The sequence below is a fragment of the Entelurus aequoreus genome, linkage group LG05 (genome assembly GCF_033978785.1).
Source record: "Entelurus aequoreus isolate RoL-2023_Sb linkage group LG05, RoL_Eaeq_v1.1, whole genome shotgun sequence".
NCBI classification, from domain to species: domain Eukaryota; kingdom Metazoa; phylum Chordata; class Actinopteri; order Syngnathiformes; family Syngnathidae; genus Entelurus; species Entelurus aequoreus.
Genome location: NC_084735.1, coordinates 9,001,250 through 9,020,592, shown reverse-complemented (window position 1 = coordinate 9,020,592; position 19,343 = coordinate 9,001,250). Strand labels below are relative to the sequence as shown.

The 19,343-nt window shown below is 37.7% G+C and overlaps 1 protein-coding gene across 26 annotated transcripts in view; it reads right to left on the bottom strand.

Annotated features, from left to right (window-relative positions):
• The window catches only part of LOC133650131 (neurobeachin-like), a 237,107-nt gene that overhangs the window by 131,202 nt on the left and 86,562 nt on the right, over nucleotides 1–19,343 (bottom strand). For all 26 annotated transcript variants that reach the window (XM_062046977.1, XM_062046985.1, XM_062046978.1 and 23 more), the window contains exons 3-5: nucleotides 7,192–7,292; nucleotides 703–798; nucleotides 506–627 (exon numbers count right to left, since the gene is read on the bottom strand). In XM_062046977.1, the coding sequence (XP_061902961.1) occupies nucleotides 506–627; nucleotides 703–798; nucleotides 7,192–7,292 (319 nt within the window). The remainder of the gene's footprint in view (nucleotides 1–505; nucleotides 628–702; nucleotides 799–7,191; nucleotides 7,293–19,343) is intronic.

The following is a 19,343-nucleotide window of genomic DNA, read 5'->3' as shown; positions in this document are numbered from 1 at the left end:
AGATTCACAGCCCTAGTAAATGATGCAAGGCAAGAGCGCCAATACCACACCACCTTAGCCGCGCTTACCCTTTAGAGCACAGCTGTAACTTCCTGCCACTAAAAATAGTTCTTCTCAGGTTTCTACATGTTTACATTTTCACTCTATTAAACATCTTTCACTTTAAGATCTTATTGTTGAGTCTTCAATGTGATTTTTGACATTTTGCTGACATTGTTTGAGTATTTTCCATGTTTGTGTTGACATTTTTGCCTCGATAGCTAAAGTTACATTTACAATAAAAATGTTTAAATTTGATATATTTTTACCCTGCTCATTATTTTCCACAGGCCACAAAAAAAATCAATAATAACGGATAGCGACCGATACAAAACACTGATATCGTGATGCAGTTTTCAGCCGTATCGCCCTCATCATCTTAACCGAGGGATAAAACATGGCTGTTTGGATGATATCATTCAAAAAGGTATGGAATGGTTCCCCCATAGATGGAGCAAATACTGACCAGTAGAGGTACGGCTTGTCTTTGTCCACGTTGATGTTGTTGAGAGGATCCTGCCGGAACCAGGTGTTGATGGTGAAGCCGTTCTGGTACGGCCACTTGGCGATGGGCGGCAAGGCGATGGCCTGCGGGGGAGGAGAACACTCCCGGTTAACTACTCGCCCTCGCCCGCGCGCGCAGGCACACCATGCAGGACGTACCGCCGCACTGCGTCCTGGGAAGTTGAAGAAGGTGTCAGGGCCGTGACGCTGAGGCATCTGGTTCAACACCGACAGCAGCTTGATGGCGTGTCTGGGCTGTGGGGGGAGGAGCAGGACATAGTTGGACATGAGAACCAGGACACTGACATGAGAGAGGAGGACATAGTTGGACATGAGAACCAGGACACGGACATGAGAGAGGAGGACATAGTTGGACATGAGAACCAGGACACTGACATGAGAGAGCAGGACATAGTTGGACATGAGAACCAGGACACTGACACGAGAGAGCAGGACATAGTTGGACATGAGAACCAGGACACTGACATGAGAGAGGAGGACATAGTTGGACATGAGAACCAGGACACGGACATGAGAGAGGAGGACATAGTTGGACATGAGAACCAGGACACTGACATGAGAGAGGAGGACATAGTTGGACATGAGAACCAGGACACTGACATGAGAGAGCAGGACATAGTTGGACATGAGAACCAGGACACTGACATGAGAGAGCAGGACATAGTTGGACATGAGAACCAGGACACTGACATGAGAGAGCAGGACATAGTTGGACATGAGAACCAGGACACTGACATGAGAGAGCAGGACATAGTTGGACATGAGAACCAGGACACTGACATGAGAGAGGAGGACATAGTTGGACATGAGAACCAGGACACTGACATGAGAGAGGAGGACATAGTTGGACATGAGAACCAGGACACTGACATGAGAGAGGAGGACATAGTTGGACATGAGAACCAGGACACTGACATGAGAGAGGAGGACATAGTTGGACATGAGAACCAGGACACTGACATGCGAGAGGAAGACATAGTTGGACATGAGAACCAGGACACTGACATGAGAGAGGAGGACATAGTTGGACATGAGAACTTGTACACAGTGACATGAGAGAGGAGGACATAGTTGGACATGAGAACCAGGACACTGACATGAGAGAGGAGGACATAGTTGGACATGAGAACCAGGACACTGACATGAGAGAGCAGGACATAGTTGGACATGAGAACCAGGACACTGACATGAGAGAGGAGGACATAGTTGGACATGAGAACTTGGACACAATGGCATGAGAGAGGAGGACATAGTTGGACATGAGAACCAGGACACTGACATGAGAGAGGAGGACATAGTTGGACATGAGAACCAGGACACTGACATGAGAGAGCAGGACATAGTTGGACATGAGAACCAGGACACTGACATGAGAGAGGAGGACATAGTTGGACATGAGAACCAGGACACTGACATGAGAGAGGAGGACATAGTTGGACATGAGAACCAGGACACTGACATGAGAGAGCAGGACATAGTTGGACATGAGAACCAGGACACTGACATGAGAGAGGAGGACATAGTTGGACATGAGAACCAGGACACTGACATGAGAGAGGAGGACATAGTTGGACATGAGAACTTGGACACAATGGCATGAGAGAGGAGGACATAGTTGGACATGAGAACCAGGACACTGACATGAGAGAGGAGGACATAGTTGGACATGAGAACCAGGACACTGACATGAGAGAGCAGGACATAGTTGGGCATGAGAACCAGGACACTGACATGAGAGAGCAGGACATAGTTGGACATGAGAACCAGGACACTGACATGAGAGAGCAGGACATAGTTGGACATGAGAACCAGGACACTGACATGAGAGAGCAGGACATAGTTGGACATGAGAACCAGGACACTGACATGAGAGAGCAGGACATAGTTGGACATGAGAACCAGGACACTGACATGAGAGAGGAGGACATAGTTGGACATGAGAACCAGGACACTGACATGAGAGAGCAGGACATAGTTGGACATGAGAACCAGGACACTGACATGAGAGAGGAGGACATAGTTGGACATGAGAACTTGGACACAATGGCATGAGAGAGGAGGACATAGTTGGACATGAGAACCAGGACACTGACATGAGAGAGGAGGACATAGTTGGACATGAGAACCAGGACACTGACATGAGAGAGCAGGACATAGTTGGACATGAGAACCAGGACACTGACATGAGAGAGGAGGACATAGTTGGACATGAGAACCAGGACACTGACATGAGAGAGGAGGACATAGTTGGACATGAGAACTTGGACACAATGGCATGAGAGAGGAGGACATAGTTGGACATGAGAACCAGGACACTGACATGAGAGAGGAGGACATAGTTGGACATGAGAACCAGGACACTGACATGAGAGAGCAGGACATAGTTGGGCATGAGAACCAGGACACTGACATGAGAGAGCAGGACATAGTTGGACATGAGAACCAGGACACTGACATGAGAGAGGAGGACATAGTTGGACATGAGAACCAGGACACTGACATGAGAGAGGAGGACATAGTTGGACATGAGAACCAGGACACTGACATGAGAGAGGAGGACATAGTTGGAGATGAGAACTTGGACACAGAGACACGAGAGAGGAGGGGCTGGGGGGCAGGTACAGAAGAAGGATGAAGACAATGAACATGAGGATCATGAGGATGGCAGACGTAAGTGAAGATGGTGAGGATGAGAACAAGTTGGGAGGAAATGAGAATATGAGGAGAGTGTCAAGAATAAAAGTGATAGGAAGATGAGAAGGATGAGAACGAGGAGAAAGAGGATGAGTACAAAGATGATGATGATAATAATGATGATTATACATTCAAATAATAATGAGGAGAGTGTCAAGAATAAGGCTGATAGGAAGATGAGAAGGATGAGAATGATGTGAAAGAGGATGATGATGATACATTAAGAGAGTAATTAGGAGAGTGTGAAGAACAAGGCTGATAAGAAGATGAGAAGGATGAGAATGAGAATGATGATGTGGATGATAATGAGGTGAAGGATGATGAAGATGATAAGAAGGATAGGAATATGTGAAGGGAGATGATGATGATGATGAGTAGAATGAGGAAGTATATGACCAAAAACATCATCAAAAGGGGGATGAGGTAAATACAAGTTGAGGATGATGAGGAGTAGGAGAAAGATGAGAATGAGGTGAAAGAGGATGAGTAGGGAGATGATGAAGATGATGATGACCATAAATTAAGAGAATCATGAGGAGTGTCAAGAATATTTGATAAGAAGATGAGAAGGATGAGAATGAGGTGAAAGAGGATGAGTAGGGAGATGATGATGATGATGATAAATTAAAAGAATAATGAGGAAGGTGCCAAGAATAAAAGTGATAGCAAGCTAAGAAGGATGAGAATGAGGTGAAAGAGGATGAGGAGGGAGAGGATGATGATTATAATGATAAAAAAAATAATAATGAGGAGGGTGTCAATAAAACTGATAGGAAAATGAGAAGGATGAGAATGAGGTGAAAGAGGACGATGATGAGGATGATAAATTAAGAGAATAATGAGGAGAGTGTGAAGAAACATTGATATGAAGATGAGAAGGATGAGAATGAGGTGAAAGAGGACGAAGAAGGGGATGATAAATTAAGAGAATAATGAGGAGAGTGTGAAGAATCATTGATATGAAGATGAGAAGGATGAGGATGAGGTGAAAGAGGACGATGATGGGGATGATACATTAAGAGAATAATGAGAGTGTGAAGAATCATTGATAAAAAGATGAGAAGGATGAGAATGAGGTGAAAGAGGACGATGATGGGGATGATAAATTAAGAGAATAATGAGGAGAGTGTGAAGAATCATTGATATGAAGATGAGAAGGATGAGAATGAGGTGAAAGAGGACGATGATGGGGATGATAAATTAAGAGAATAATGAGGAGAGTGTGAAGAAACATTGATATGAAGATGAGAAGGATGAGGATGAGGTGAAAGAGGACGATGATGGGGATGATACATTAAGAGAATAATGAGAGTGTGAAGAATCATTGATAAAAAGATGAGAAGGATGAGAATGAGGTGAAAGAGGATGATGATGGGGATGATAAATTAAGAGAATAATGAGGAGAGTGTGAAGAATCATTGATATGAAGATGAGAAGGATGAGAATGAGGTGAAAGAGGACGATGATGGGGATGATAAATTAAGAGAATAATGAGGAGAGTGTGAAGAAACATTGATATGAAGATGAGAAGGATGAGGATGAGGTGAAAGAGGACGATGATGGGGATGATAAATTAAAAGAATAAGGAGGAGAGTTTGAAGAATCATTGATATGAAGATGAGATAGATGAGAATGAGGTGAAAGAGGACGAAGATGGGGATGATAAATTAAGAGAATAATGAGGAGAGTGTGAAGAATCATTGATATGAAGATGAGATAGATGAGAATGAGGTGAAAGAGGACGATGATGGGGATGATAAATTAAGAGAATAATGAGGAGACTGTGAAGAATCATTGATATGAAGATGAGATAGATGAGAATGAGGTGAAAGAGGACGAAGATGGGGATGATAAATAAAGAGAATAATGAGGAGAGTGTGAAGAATCATTGATATGAAGATGAGAAGGATGAGGTGAAAGAGGACGAAGATGGGGATGGTAAATGAAGAGAATAATGAGGAGAGTGTGAAGAAACATTGATATGAAGATGAGAAGGATGAGAATGAGGTGAAAGAGGACGATGATGGGGATGATACATTAAAAGAATAAGGAGGAGAGTTTGAAGAATCATTGATATGAAGATGAGAAGGATGAGAATGAGGTGAAAGAGGACGAAGATGGGGATGATAAATTAAGAGAATAATGAGGAGAGTGTGAAGAATCATTGATAAAAAGATGAGAAGGATGATAATGAGGTGAAAGAGGACGAAGATGGGGATGATAAATTAAGAGAATAATGAGGAGAGTGTGAATAATCATTGATATGAAGATGAGAAGGATGAGAATGAGGTGAAAGAGGACGAAGATGGGGATGATACATTAAAAGAATAAGGAGGAGAGTTTGAAGAATCATTGATATGAAGATGAGAAGGATGAGAATGAGGTGAAAGAGGACGATGATGGGGATGATAAATTAAGAGAATAAGGAGGAGAGTTTGAAGAATCATTGATATGAAGATGAGAAGGATGAGAATGAGGTGAAAGAGGACGATGATGGGGATGATACATTAAAAGAATAAGGAGGAGAGTTTGAAGAATCATTGATATGAAGATGAGAAGGATGAGAATGAGGTGAAAGAGGACGAAGATGGGGATGATAAATTAAGAGAATAATGAGGAGAGTGTGAAGAATCATTGATAAAAAGATGAGAAGGATGAGAATGAGGTGAAAGAGGACGATGATGGGGATGATACATTAAAAGAATAAGGAGGAGAGTGTGAAGATTCATTGATATGAAGATGAGAAGGATGAGAATGAGGTGAAAGAGGACGAAGATGGGGATGATAAATTAAGAGAATAATGAGGAGAGTGTGAAGAATCATTGATATGAAGATGAGAAGGATGAGAATGAGGTGAAAGAGGACGATGATGGGGATGATAAATTAAGAGAATGAGGAGAGTGTGAAGAATCATTGATATGAAGATGAGAAGGATGAGAATGAGGTGAAAGAGGACGAAGATGGGGATGATACATTAAGAGAATAATGAAGAGAGTGTGAAGAATCATTGATATGAAGATGAGAAGGATGAGAATGAGGTGAAAGAGGACGAAGAAGGGGATGATAAATTAAGAGAATAATGAGGAGAGTGTGAAGAATCATTGATATGAAGATGAGAAGGATGAGGATGAGGTGAAAGAGGACGATGATGGGGATGATACATTAAGAGAATAATGAGAGTGTGAAGAATCATTCATATGAAGATGAGAAGGATGAGAATGAGGTGAAAGAGGATGAGGAGGGAGAGGATGATGATTATGATGATAAAAAAAAAAATAATGAGGAGGATGTCAATAAAACTGATAGGAAAATGAGAAGGATGAGAATGAGGTGAAAGAGGACGAAGATGGGGATGATAAATTAAGAGAATAATGAGGAGAGTGTGAAGAAACATTGATATGAAGATGAGAAGGATGAGAATGAGGTGAAAGAGGACGAAGAAGGGGATGATAAATTAAGAGAATAATGAGGAGAGTGTGAAGAATCATTGATATGAAGATGAGAAGGATGAGAATGAGGTGAAAGAGGACGAAGATGGGGATGATAAATTAAGAGAATAATGAGGAGAGTGTGAAGAATCATTGATATGAAGATGAGAAGGATGAGAATGAGGTGAAAGGATGAGTAGTGAGATGATGAGAAGTCAGAGTGAGTGATGAGGATGATGAGAGTCAGAATGAGAAGATGGAAGGAGACAGAATAAAAACACACCACAAACCACTGATCAATAACCCTCCAATCAGCTGCAGCTAATCATTACCATGGCAACCATCTGTCTGCTGGGAGGAGGAGGGGGAGGGGGAGGGGCTACATCCAGCTGAACCTTGCTAAAACACTCTTACCTTCAACCCTGGACATTGTTCACCTGTGTGCGTGTGTACGTGTGTGTGTGTGTGTGTGTGTGTGTGGGTGTGTGTGTGTGTGTGTGCTCACCCAGATGCCATTGTCGCCCCTCAGCATGCTGAAGAGCAGCTTCAGTTCTTTGACTGTGATGCTGTAACTGGCCATCACTCCCAACATGTCCACCAGCAGGTCTGCAGACACACACACACACACACACACACACACACACACACACACACACACACACACACACACACACACACACACACACACACACACACACACACACACACACACACACACACACACACACACACACACACACACACACACACACACACACACACACACACACACACACGAGAAGTGAGCTTCAAGTTTTGCAAGGCTTTCAGGAATCTGGTCAAAGATCCTCTATTAGACAAGAGTGCTTTGAGGAATCCGGTCAAAGATCCTCTATTAGACAGGAGTGCTTTGAGGAATCCGGTCAAAGATCCTCTATTAGACAAGAGTGCTTTGAGGAATCCGGTCAAAGATCCTCTATTAGACAAGAGTGCTTTGAGGAATCCGGTCAAAGATCCTCTATTAGACAAGAGTGATTTGAGGAATCCGGTCAAAGATCCTCTATTAGACAAGAGTGCTTTGAGGAATCCAGTCAAAGATCCTCTATTAGACAAGAGTGCTTTGAGGAATCCGGTCAAAGATCCTCTATTAGACAAGAGTGCTTTGAGGAATCCAGTCAAAGATCATCTATTAGACAGGAGTGCTTTGAGGAATCCAGTCAAAGATCCTCTATTAGACAAGAGTGCTTTGAGGAATCCAGTCAAAGATCCTCTATTAGACAAGAGTGCTTTGAGGAATCCAGTCAAAGATCCTCTATTAGACAAGAGTGCTTTGAGGAATCCGGTCAAAGATCCTCTATTAGACAAGAGTGCCTTGAGGAATCCGGTCAAAGATCCTCTATTAGACAAGAGTGCTTTGAGGAATCCGGTCAAAGATCCTCTATTAGACATGAGTGCTTTGAGGAATCCGGTCAAAGATCCTCTATTAGACAAGAGTGCTTTGAGGAATCCGGTCAAAGATCCTCTATTAGACAAGAGTGCTTTGAGGAATCCGGTCAAAGATCCTCTATTAGACAAGAGTGCTTTGAGGAATCCGGTCAAAGATCCTCTATTAGACAAGAGTGCTTTGAGGAATCTGGTCAAAGATCCTCTATTAGACTGGAGTGCTTTGATGAATCCGGTCAAAGATCCTCTATTAGACAAGAGTGCTTTGAGGAATCTGGTCAAAGATCCTCTATTAGACTGGAGTGCTTTGATGAATCCGGTCAAAGATCCTCTATTAGACAAGAGTGCTTTGAGGAATCCGGTCAAAGATCCTCTATTAGACAAGAGTGCTTTGAGGAATCCGGTCAAAGATCCTCTATTAGACAAGAGTGCTTTGAGGAATCCGGTCAAAGATCCTCTATTAGACAAGAGTGCTTTGAGGAATCCGGTCAAAGATCCTCTATTAGACAAGAGTGCTTTGAGGAATCCGGTCAGAGATCCTCTATTAGACAGGAGTCCTCCCCCTCTGGTCAACATATGAAATAACAAGTGTGTGTAAGTAATTGAGATGCGCCCTCTTTGGCCAAAAGTAATAAAATAATAATAAATATGTATATAGAGACATACTGTAATAACTTGAAGTAAATAATGAAGATTAAAAACAATTACAAACACAAAATTCAAAAAAATAAATGAACTAAAAATAGTCTTTTTCTCACAATGTGTCGATTTTTTTCGTATAAAATTGCGAACAATTTCTCATATTTCTGTTTCTGTAATATTGCAATATTTTCTCGTAAAATTCTCACTTTTTTATGTGAAATTATTACTTTTTATTGCAAAATGGTGACATTTGTCATATAAAATGCTGACTTTTATCACAATATTGCCACATTTTTTTGGTGTTCTTGGATAATAGTGACATTTTTTGAGTAAATTTACCAAGTGAAATTCCAATTATTATTATAATATTGCCAAAATTGTAAAATTTTCTCCTAAAATTGTGACTTTTGTCGAGTAAAACTACGACTCTTTTCCTAAAATTTGCCAGCATTTTAAGCTTTTCTTGTAAAACGGCGACAGTTATTGAGTAAAATTGCAACTTTTATCATAATATTGCACAAATGTTCAGTTTCTCTTGTAAAATGTCGACTTGCGTCGAGAAAAATGACGACTTTTATTAGAATACTGCCAAAATTCTTTTTTCTAACTTTTTCTTGTGAAATTGTGACCTTTTTCTTGCGAAATTCCAAATGTTTTCACAACAAGCTTTTTTATATTTGCATAGTTTGTATATATTATTCATGTTGTAAATACACTAGAAAGGCTGGTCCTAAAGAGGGAGGCATTTTTCTCAGGTCTCAAAAAGGTAAGAAATACATGAGTGTGTGTGTGTGTGTGTGTGTGTGTGTGTGTGTGTGTGCGTGTGTGTGTGTGTGTGTGTGTGTGTGTTGCTGTTGCATCATCAGTCAACTTCATCCAAAGACTTTCCACTAGAAGGTGACAGGAAGTCGTCATCACTGGGGATCCAGACCTGTCTCATTCACGTCAGCTTTGAATAATGACAAATAAGGCAGCAACTCCACACAAAAGTTTGTAACACAACAATATTGTGTTGCCACGACTGACGTAGGAGTGTTGTTACAAGCACGTGAGACTCTTTTTAATTGCATTTCAGATATCAAGTCCCGGACGGCAGCTATTGTTTACATCCAAACCAGGACAAGACTGCAGTTTTAGTCATTGGCCCTGAGAGAGAAACACATGAAAACTACGAGCATTGTCTCTAACTACAGGTCGTTTTCCACTCTCAGGTTAGTTTCATACCACATACATAAAAATAAAAAAATAATTATATATATTTTTTAATCATCTTTAAAGCCAGATTGGCCTAATTATCTATTAGAGCAACACAAAAACACTAATGTTTTATTACAAGTCCTACATATTATTGTAACGCCCTGCTTTCTGATATTCCGAAAAAAAGGTTATAGCACCTTAACAACGACTCCAAAATTCAGCGACCTGACGAAGACCAGGAGGCGGGCTCACATTACACCAGTTTTAAAATGTCTGCATTGGCACCCCGTGTGTTTCAGGATCAATTTTAGTATTTTTCTTATGGTTTATAAATGTTTTTAAGGTAATGGGCCCTGGAACAGCTTGTCCGAGGACCTACAGTTTTACCACATATATAATAATCTTATTGAAGTCATTCCCACTTTACTTTTTATCTGAGTAGTTATGCAATACTTTATTTAGTTCTATTTATTTTATCAATTAGATTATTGTATTTTGCAGACTATAGAGCAGGGGTCACCAACGCGGTGCCCGCGGGCACCAGATGAGTAGCCCGCTGGCCTGTTCTAAAAATAGCTCAAATAGCAGCACTTACCAGTGAGCTGCCTCTATTTTTTACATTTTATTTATTTACTAGCAAGCTGGTCTCGCTTTGCCCGACATTTTTAATTCTAAGAGACAAAACTCAAATAAAATGTGAAAATCCAAGAAAATATTTTAAAGACTTGGTCTTCACTTGTTTAAATAAATTCATTATTTTTTTTACTTTGCTTCTTATAACTTTCAGAAAGACAATTTTAGACAACCTTAAAAATGATTTTAGGATTTTTAAACACATATACCTTTTACCTTAATTTTAATTTAATTCTTCATTTTAGCTTCTGTTTTTTCGACGAAGAATATTTGTGAAATATTTCTTCAAACTTATCATGATTTAAAATGCAAAACAAATATTCTGGCAAATCTAGTAAATCTGTAGAATCAAATTTAAATCTTATTTCAAAGTCTTTTGAATTTCTTTTAAAATTTTTGTTCTGGAAATTCTAGAAGAAATAATGATTTGTGTTTGTTAGAAATATAGCTTGGTCCAATTTGTTATATATTCTAACAAAGTTCAGATTGGATTTTAACCTATTTAAAACATGTCATCCACATTCTAAAATTAATCTTAATCAGGAAAAATTACTAATGATGTTCCATAAATTATTTTTTTAATTTTTTCAAAAAGATTCGAATTAGCTAGTTTTTCTCTTCTTTTTTTTCGGTTGAATTTTGAATTTTAAAGAGTCGAAATTGAAGATAAACTATGTTTCAAAATTTAATTGTCATTTTTTTCGTGTTTTCTCCTCTTTTAAACCGTTCAATTAAGTGTAAATATCATTAATTATTAATAATAACAAAGTTAAAGGTAAATTGAGCAAATTGGCTATTTCTGGCAATTTATTTAAGTGTGTATCAAACTGGTAGCCCTTCGCATTAATCAGTACCCAAGAAGTAGCTCTTGGTTTCAAAAAGGTTGGTGACCCCTGCTATAGAGCATACCGGTGTGTAAGCCACACCCACTAATTTTTTTTTTTTTTTTTTTCCATATATAAGTCGCAGATATATACGTTGTGAAATGAGTTTGTGGAGGGGGGCGTGGTCGGCGCGCCTCCTGCGGGAATGGAGTGTGTATGGGCCCGGCTTCGAAGCCCAGCTGACAGGTGAGTAGATTGCCCAGCTGGGGCTGATTATCTAATCTAATCATCTTTATCAGCAGGGGCCGGGGCCACGACGAGAGAGAGACGGCGGCTTCATACCGGGCTCCAGACGACCTATCGGCCTCAGGAGAACCCACCCTCCTCACACACGAAGAGACGTTTACAGAGTTATTTACGCAGAAATATTTCGTAAATGTTTATTTACATACCAGAAATGTTTCCAAACGATGCCTGTAACACGGCAGTAAAACGGGTGATCCGACAAAACAGAAGTCATGGTCATGGACCCACTAGCTGCGCAAGCTAGCTCTCCAATCAGCTAAACGGACTCAATAACTCCACAGTGACGTTTTGGTGTATTTACTGAGGAATTTGTGAAACTGAAACGACACAAAAAGGATGCCGTTGTAAGTTAATAATACTAACACGGACACTTGTACGCATGTTAGCATACGAGCTATTGCTAACGGCACTGGCACATTTTATGCTAGCTTTCTAGATCATTTTGAATTTCCACACCTAAAAATGTGTTTTATTACTCGGCTCCATCTTACAATAATGCTAACTTTTACGTCATCGTGCTAACGTTAGCATGCTAACGTTCCATGCTATCTTTTCAACCAATTTTATTTGTTTGAACCTAAAAACTGTGACGTTTCGGCCAATTTAAACAATACAAAAACAATGTCGTCATAAGTTAATAACGCTGACACAGGCACTCTGGGAAAAATGTTAGCATGTTAGCTAATGCCAACGACGCTAGCTCGATTTAATATCGGTAACACGTGCGAAATTGCATGAAAACACTCCGACAGACATGGGATGGCTTAGTAAGTAAAGAATTGTTTTAGTTATATTGTAAAATCTACTTGGCAGAAACGTTATGGACGGTCTTACAGTCCGTTCATGGCAAAACGGGAAGTACATTTTCAGATGGCGCCATAGCACAAACAATGCCACACCTTTTCACTCCTCTGTTTGGGTTTAACAAAAACTCTTGGAACACCAAACATTATGGCAATTAGCGGAGAAAAAAAACGCAGCTTATAGTCCTGAATTTACGGTGCTTGTTATTTGGAACACTGCACCACACATGTCAGAAAAATTGTATGTAAATGATCAAAAAAACCTTCCCTGAGTTCCCAATGAACGCACTAGAGGCTGTCTTTGTTGCACCAAGTCAAAGGCTTGGAAAATTCCATTGTGTACGATGGGAGAAGACGGGGAGGGGGCTTATCTATTGTGATCCAAGACGTGCCCAAGCTCGATCCAGGACCAGCCCAAGCCCGAGGCAACGTTTTCTTTTGTGTTAATGTGACCGAAAACAATGGCTGTTTACATAGCCCCCACATTCGTTTAGAAACAGCTGTTGTCGTGTAAACAGGGAATATCCAAATAAAAGAGGAGACGTGAACCTTTTTTTCGTCAGAGCGTGCTGGAAACTGTGCAAGAGTACAGACCAGACGTTTCTCCTCAAATTGAGCCAAATTGATTTCTGTCCCTGTTTGATTCTTTGCTTCTTGTCTTGTTTAATAGACGTCATCAGTGTTTGAACCTGACAACATATTTGTTTTTTAATGTAATAATAATAATAATAATAATAGATTTTATTTTTCTAAAAAGCACTTTACATTGAGTAAACAACCTCAAAGTGTTACAGAGTATTAAAAAATAAAATAAAATAAAAAGATAATAAAAAAATAAATAAAAATAAAAACTAGAACAGCCAAATAGCTAGAACTAGTATGCATGTATCTATTTTTTTTTTTTTTTTTTAAGAAGGGTTTTTAAGCCTTTTTTAAAAGCATCCACAATCTGTGGTGCCCTCAGGGGGTCAGGTAGAGCGTTCCACAGACTGGGATCATAAAAATGAGTTTTTATTTAAAAAAGGTAAAAAAACCTAACAACAACTAAGTAATAAATAAGAACAAAACTAAACCTCCTCTTCTCCACAGGACCAGTTATGTAAAAATAAAAAAAAATAAAAACTGGAACAGCCAAATAGCTAAAACTAGTATGCATATATCTAAAAAAAAGGCTTTTTTTTTTTTTAAAAAGGAGGGTTTTTAAGCCTTTTTTAAAAGCATCCACAGTCTGTGGTGCCCTCAGGGGGTCAGGTAGAGCGTTCCACAGACTGGGATCATAAAAATGAGTTTTTATTAAAAAAAGGTAAAAAAACCCAACAACAACTAAGTAATAAATAAGAACAAAACTAAACCTCCTCTTCTCCACAGGACCAGTTATGTAAAAATAAAAAAATAAATAAAACTAGAACAGCCAAATAGCTAAAACTAGTATGCATATATCTAAAAAAAAGGCTTTTTTTAAAAAAAGGAGGGTTTTTAAGCCTTTTTTTAAAAGCATCCACAGTCTGTGGTGCCCTCAGGTGGTCAGGGAGAGCGTTCCACAGACGTAAAAAAAAGGTAAAAAAAAACAACAACTAGGTAATAAATAAGAACAAAACTAAACCTCCTCTTCTCCACAGGACCAGGTATGTAAAAATAAAAATAAATAAAAACTAGAACAGCCAAATAGCTAAAACTAGTATGCATATATCTAAAAAAAAAGCTTTTTTTAAAAAAAGGAGGGTTTTTAAAGCCTTTTTTAAAAGCATCCACAGTCTGTGGTACCCTCAGGTGGTCAGGGAGAGCGTTCCACAGACTGGGATCATAAAAATGAGTTTTTAATAAAAAAAGGTAAAAAAAACAACAACAACAACTAGGTAATAAATAAGAACAAAACTAAACCTCCTCTTCTCCACAGGACCAGTTATGTAAAAATAAAAAAAATAAAAACTAGAACAGCCAAATAGCTAAAACTAGTATGCATATATCTAAAAAAAAAAGCTTTTTTTTAAAAAGGAGGGTTTTTAAGCCTTTTTTTAAAAGCATCCACAGTCTGTGGTGCCCTCAGGTGGTCAGGTAGAGCGTTCCACAGACTGGGATCATAAAAATGAATTTTTATTAAAAAAAGGTAAAAAAACAACAACAACTAGGTAATAAATAAGAACAAAACTAAACCTCCTCTTCTCCACAGGACCAGGTATGTAAAAATAAAAATAAAATAAAAACTAGAACAGCCAAATAGCTAAAACTAGTATGCATATATCTAAAAAAAAAGGCTTTTTTAAAAAAAAGGAGGGTTTTTAAGCCTTTTTTAAAAGCATCCACAGTCTGTGGTGCCCTCAGGTGGTCAGGGAGAGCGTTCCACAGACTGGGATCATAAAAATGAGTTTTTATTAAAAAAAGGTTAAAAAAACAAACAACTAGGTAATAAATAAGAACAAAACTAAACCTCCTCTTCTCCACAGGACCAGTTATGTAAAAATAAAAAAAATAAAAACTAGAACAGCCAAATAGCTCAAACTAGTATGCATTTATCTAAAAAAAAAGGCTTTTTTAAAAAGGAGGGTTTTTAAGCCTTTTTTAAAAGCATCCACAGTATGTGGTGCCCTCAGGTGGTCAGGGAGAGCGTTCCACAGACTGGGATCATAAAAATGAGTTTTTATTAAAAAAAGGTAAAAAAAACCCCAACAACAACTAGGTAATAAATAAGAACAAAACTAAACGTCCTCTTCTCCACAGGACCAGTTATGTAAAAATAAAAAAAATAAAAACTAGAACAGCCAAATAGCTAAAACTAGTATGCATATATCTAAAAAAAAAGGCTTTTTTTTAAAAAAGGAGGGTTTTTAAGCCTTTTTTAAAAGCATCCACAGTCTGTGGTGCCCTCAGGGGGTCAGGGAGAGCGTTCCACAGACTAGGATCATAAAAATTAGTTTTTATTAAAAAAAGGTAAAAAAAAAACAACAACTAGGTAATAAATAAGAACACAACTAAACCTCCTCTTCTCCACAGGACCAGGTATGTAAAAATAAAAATAAATAAAAACTAGAACAGCCAAATAGCTAAAACTAGTATGCATATATCTAAAAAAAAGGCTTTTTTTTTAAAAAGGAGGGTTTTTAAGCCTTTTTTAAAAGTATCCACAGTCTGTGGTGCCCTCAGGGGGTCAGGGAGAGCGTTCCACAGACTGGGATCATAAAAATGAGTTTTTATTAAAAAAAAGGTAAAAAAAAACAACCACAACTAGGTAATAAATAAGAACAAAACTAAACCTCCTCTTCTCCACAGGACCAGGTATGTAAAAATAAAAATAAATAAAAACTAGAACAGCCAAATAGCTAAAACTAGTATGCATATATCTAAAAAAAAGGCTTTTTTTTTTAAAAAGGAGGGTTTTTTAAGCCTTTTTTAAAAGCATCCACAGTCTGTGGTGCCCTCAGGTGGTCAGGTAGAGCATTCCACAGACTGGGATCATAAAAATGAGTTTTTATTAAAAAAGGGTAAAAAAAACCCAACAACAACTAGGTAATAAATAAGAACAAAACTAAACCTCCTCTTCTCCACAGGACCAGTTATGTAAAAATAAAAAAATAAAAAAACTAGAACAGCCAAATAGCTAAAACTAGTATGCATACATCTAAAAAAAAAAGGCTTTTTTTTAAAAAAAAGGAGGGTTTTTAAGCCTTTTTTAAAAGCATCCACAGTCTGTGGTGCCCTCAGGGGGTCAGGGAGAGCGTTCCACAGACTGGGATCATAAAAATGAGTTTTTAATAAAAAAAGGTTAAAAAAAACAACAACAACTAGGTAATAAATAAGAACAAAACTGTAAAAATAAAAATAAATAAAAACTAGAACAGCCAAATAGCTAAAACTAATATGCATATATCTAAAAAAAAAAAAGGCTTTTTTTTAAAAAGGAGGGTTTTTAAGCCTTTTTTAAAAGCATCCACAGTCTGTGGTGCCCTCAGGTGGTCAGGGAGAGCGTTCCACAGACTGGGATCATAAAAATGAGTTTTTATTAAAAAAAGGTGAAAAAAACAAAACAACAACTAGATAATAAATAAGAACAAAACTAAACCTCCTCTTCTCCACAGGACCAGGTATGTAAAAATAAAAATAAATAAAAACTAGAACAGCCAAATAGCTAAAACTAGTATGCATACATCTAAAAAAAGGCTTTTTTAAAAAGGAGGGTTTTTAAGCCTTTTTTTAAAAGCATCCACAGTCTGTGGTGCCCTCAGGGGGTCAGGTAGAGCGTTCCACAGACTGGGATCATAAAAATGAGTTTTTATTAAAAAAAGGTAAAAAAAAACCCAACTAGGTAATAAATAAGAACAAAACTAAACCTCCTCTTCTCCACAGGACCAGTTATGTAAAAATAAAAATAAATAAAAACTAGAACAGCCAAATAGCTAAAACTAGTATGCATATATCTAAAAAAAAGGCTTTTTTAAAAAGGATGGTTTTTAAGCCTTTTTTTAAAAGCATCCACAGTCTGTGGTGCCCTCAGGTGGTCAGGGAGAGCGTTCCACAGACTGGGATCATAAAAAATGAGTTTTTATTAAAAAAAGGTAAAAAACAAAACAACAACAACTAAGTAATAAATAAGAACAAAACTAAACCTCCTCTTCTCCACAGGACCAGTTATGTAAAAATAAAAAAAAATAAAAACTAGAACAGCCAAATAGCTAAAACTAGTATGCATACATCTAAAAACTAAAAAAAAGGCTTTTTTTTTTAAAAAGGACGGTTTTTAAGCCTTTTTTTAAAAGCATCCACAGTTTGTGGTGCCCTCAGGGGGTCAGGGAGAGCGTTCCACAGACTGGGATCATAAAAATGAGTTTTTATTAAAAAAAGGTAAAAAAAAAACAACAACAACTAGGTAATAAATAAGAACAAAACTAAACCTCCTCTTCTCCACAGGACCAGGTATGTAAAAATAAAAATAAATAAAAACTAGAACAGCCAAATAGCTAAAACTAGTATGCATATATCTAAAAAAAAGGCTTTTTTTAAAAAAGGAGGGTTTTTAAGCCTTTTTTAAAAGCATCCACAGTCTGTGGTGCCCTCAGGTGGTCAGGTAGAGCGTTCCACAGACTAGGATCATAAAAATGAGTTTTTATTAAAAAAAGGTAAAAAAAAACCAACAACAACTAAGTAATAAATAAGAACAAAACTAAACCTCCTCTTCTCCACAGGACCAGTTATGTAAAAATAAAAAAATAAAAAAACTAGAACAGCCAAATAGCTAAAACTAGTATGCATATATCTAAAAAAAAAAAGGCTTTTTTTTTTTTTTAAAAAGGAGGGTTTTTAAGCCTTTTTTAAAAGCATCCACAGTCTGTGGTGCCCTCAGGTGGTCAGGTAGAGCGTTCCACAGACTGGGATCATAAAAATGAGTTTTTATTAAAAAAAGGTAAAAAAACAAACAACAACTAGGTAATAAATAAGAACAAAACTAAACCTCCTCTTCTCCACAGGACCAGGTATGTAAAAATAAATTTAAAAAAAAACTAGAACAGCCAAATAGCTAAAACTAGTATGCATATATCTAAAAAAAAGGCTTTTTTTTAAAAAGGAGGGTTTTTAAGCCTTTTTTTAAAAGCATCCACAGTCTGTGGTGCCCTCAGGGGGTCAGGTAGAGCGTTCCACAGACTGGGATCATAAAAATGAGTTTTTATTAAAAAAAGGTAAAAAAACCCAACAACAACTAGGTAATAAATAAGAACAAAACTAAACCTCCTCTTCTCCACAGGACCAGTTATGTAAAAATAAAAATAAATAAAAACTAGAACAGCCAAATAGCTAAAACTAGTATGCATACATCTAAAAAAAGGCTTTTTTAAAAAGGAGGGTTTTTAAGCCTTTTTTTAAAAGCATCCACAGTCTGTGGTGCCCTCAGGGGGTCAGGTAGAGCGTTCCACAGACTGGGATCATAAAAATGAGTTTTTATTAAAAAAAGGTTAAAAAAAACCCCAACTAGGTAATAAATAAGAACAAAACTAAACCTCTTCTCCACAGGACCAGTTATGTAAAAATAAAAAAAATAAAAAAACTAGAACAGCCAAATAGCTAAAACTAGTATGCATATATCTAAAAAAAAAAGGCTTTTTTTTTTAAAAAGGAGGGTTTTTAAGCCTTTTTTTAAAAGCATCCACAGTCTGTGGTGCCCTCAGGGGGTCAGGTAGAGCGTTCCACAGACTGGGATCATAAAAATGAGTTTTTATTAAAAAAAGGTAAAAACAAACAAACAACTAGGTAATAAATAAGAACAAAACTAAACCTCCTCTTCTCCACAGGACCAGTTATGTAAAAATAAAAATAAATTAAAACTAGAACAGCCAAATAGCTAAAACTAGTATGCATATATCTAAAAAAAAAAGGCTTTTTTTAAAAAGGAGGGTTTTTAAGCCTTTTTTAAAAGCATCCACAGTCTGTGGTGCCCTCAGGTGGTCAGGGAGAGCGTTCCACAGACTGGGATCATAAAAACGAGTTTTTATTAAAAAAAGGTAAAAAACCCCAACAACAACTAGGTAATAAATAAGAACAAAACTAAACCTCCTCTTCTCCACAGGACCAGTTATGTAAAAATAAAAAAATACAAAAAACTAGAACAGCCAAATAGCTAAAACTAGTATGCATATATCTAAAAAAAAAAGGCTTTTTTTTTTTTTTTAAAAAGGAGGGTTTTTAAGCCTTTTTTAAAAGCATCCACAGTCTGTGGTGCCCTCAGGTGGTCAGGGAGAGCGTTCCACAGACTGGGATCATAAAAATGAGTTTTTATTAAAAAAATGTAAAAAAAAAAACAACAACTAGGTAATAAATAAGAACAAAACTAAACCTCCTCTTCT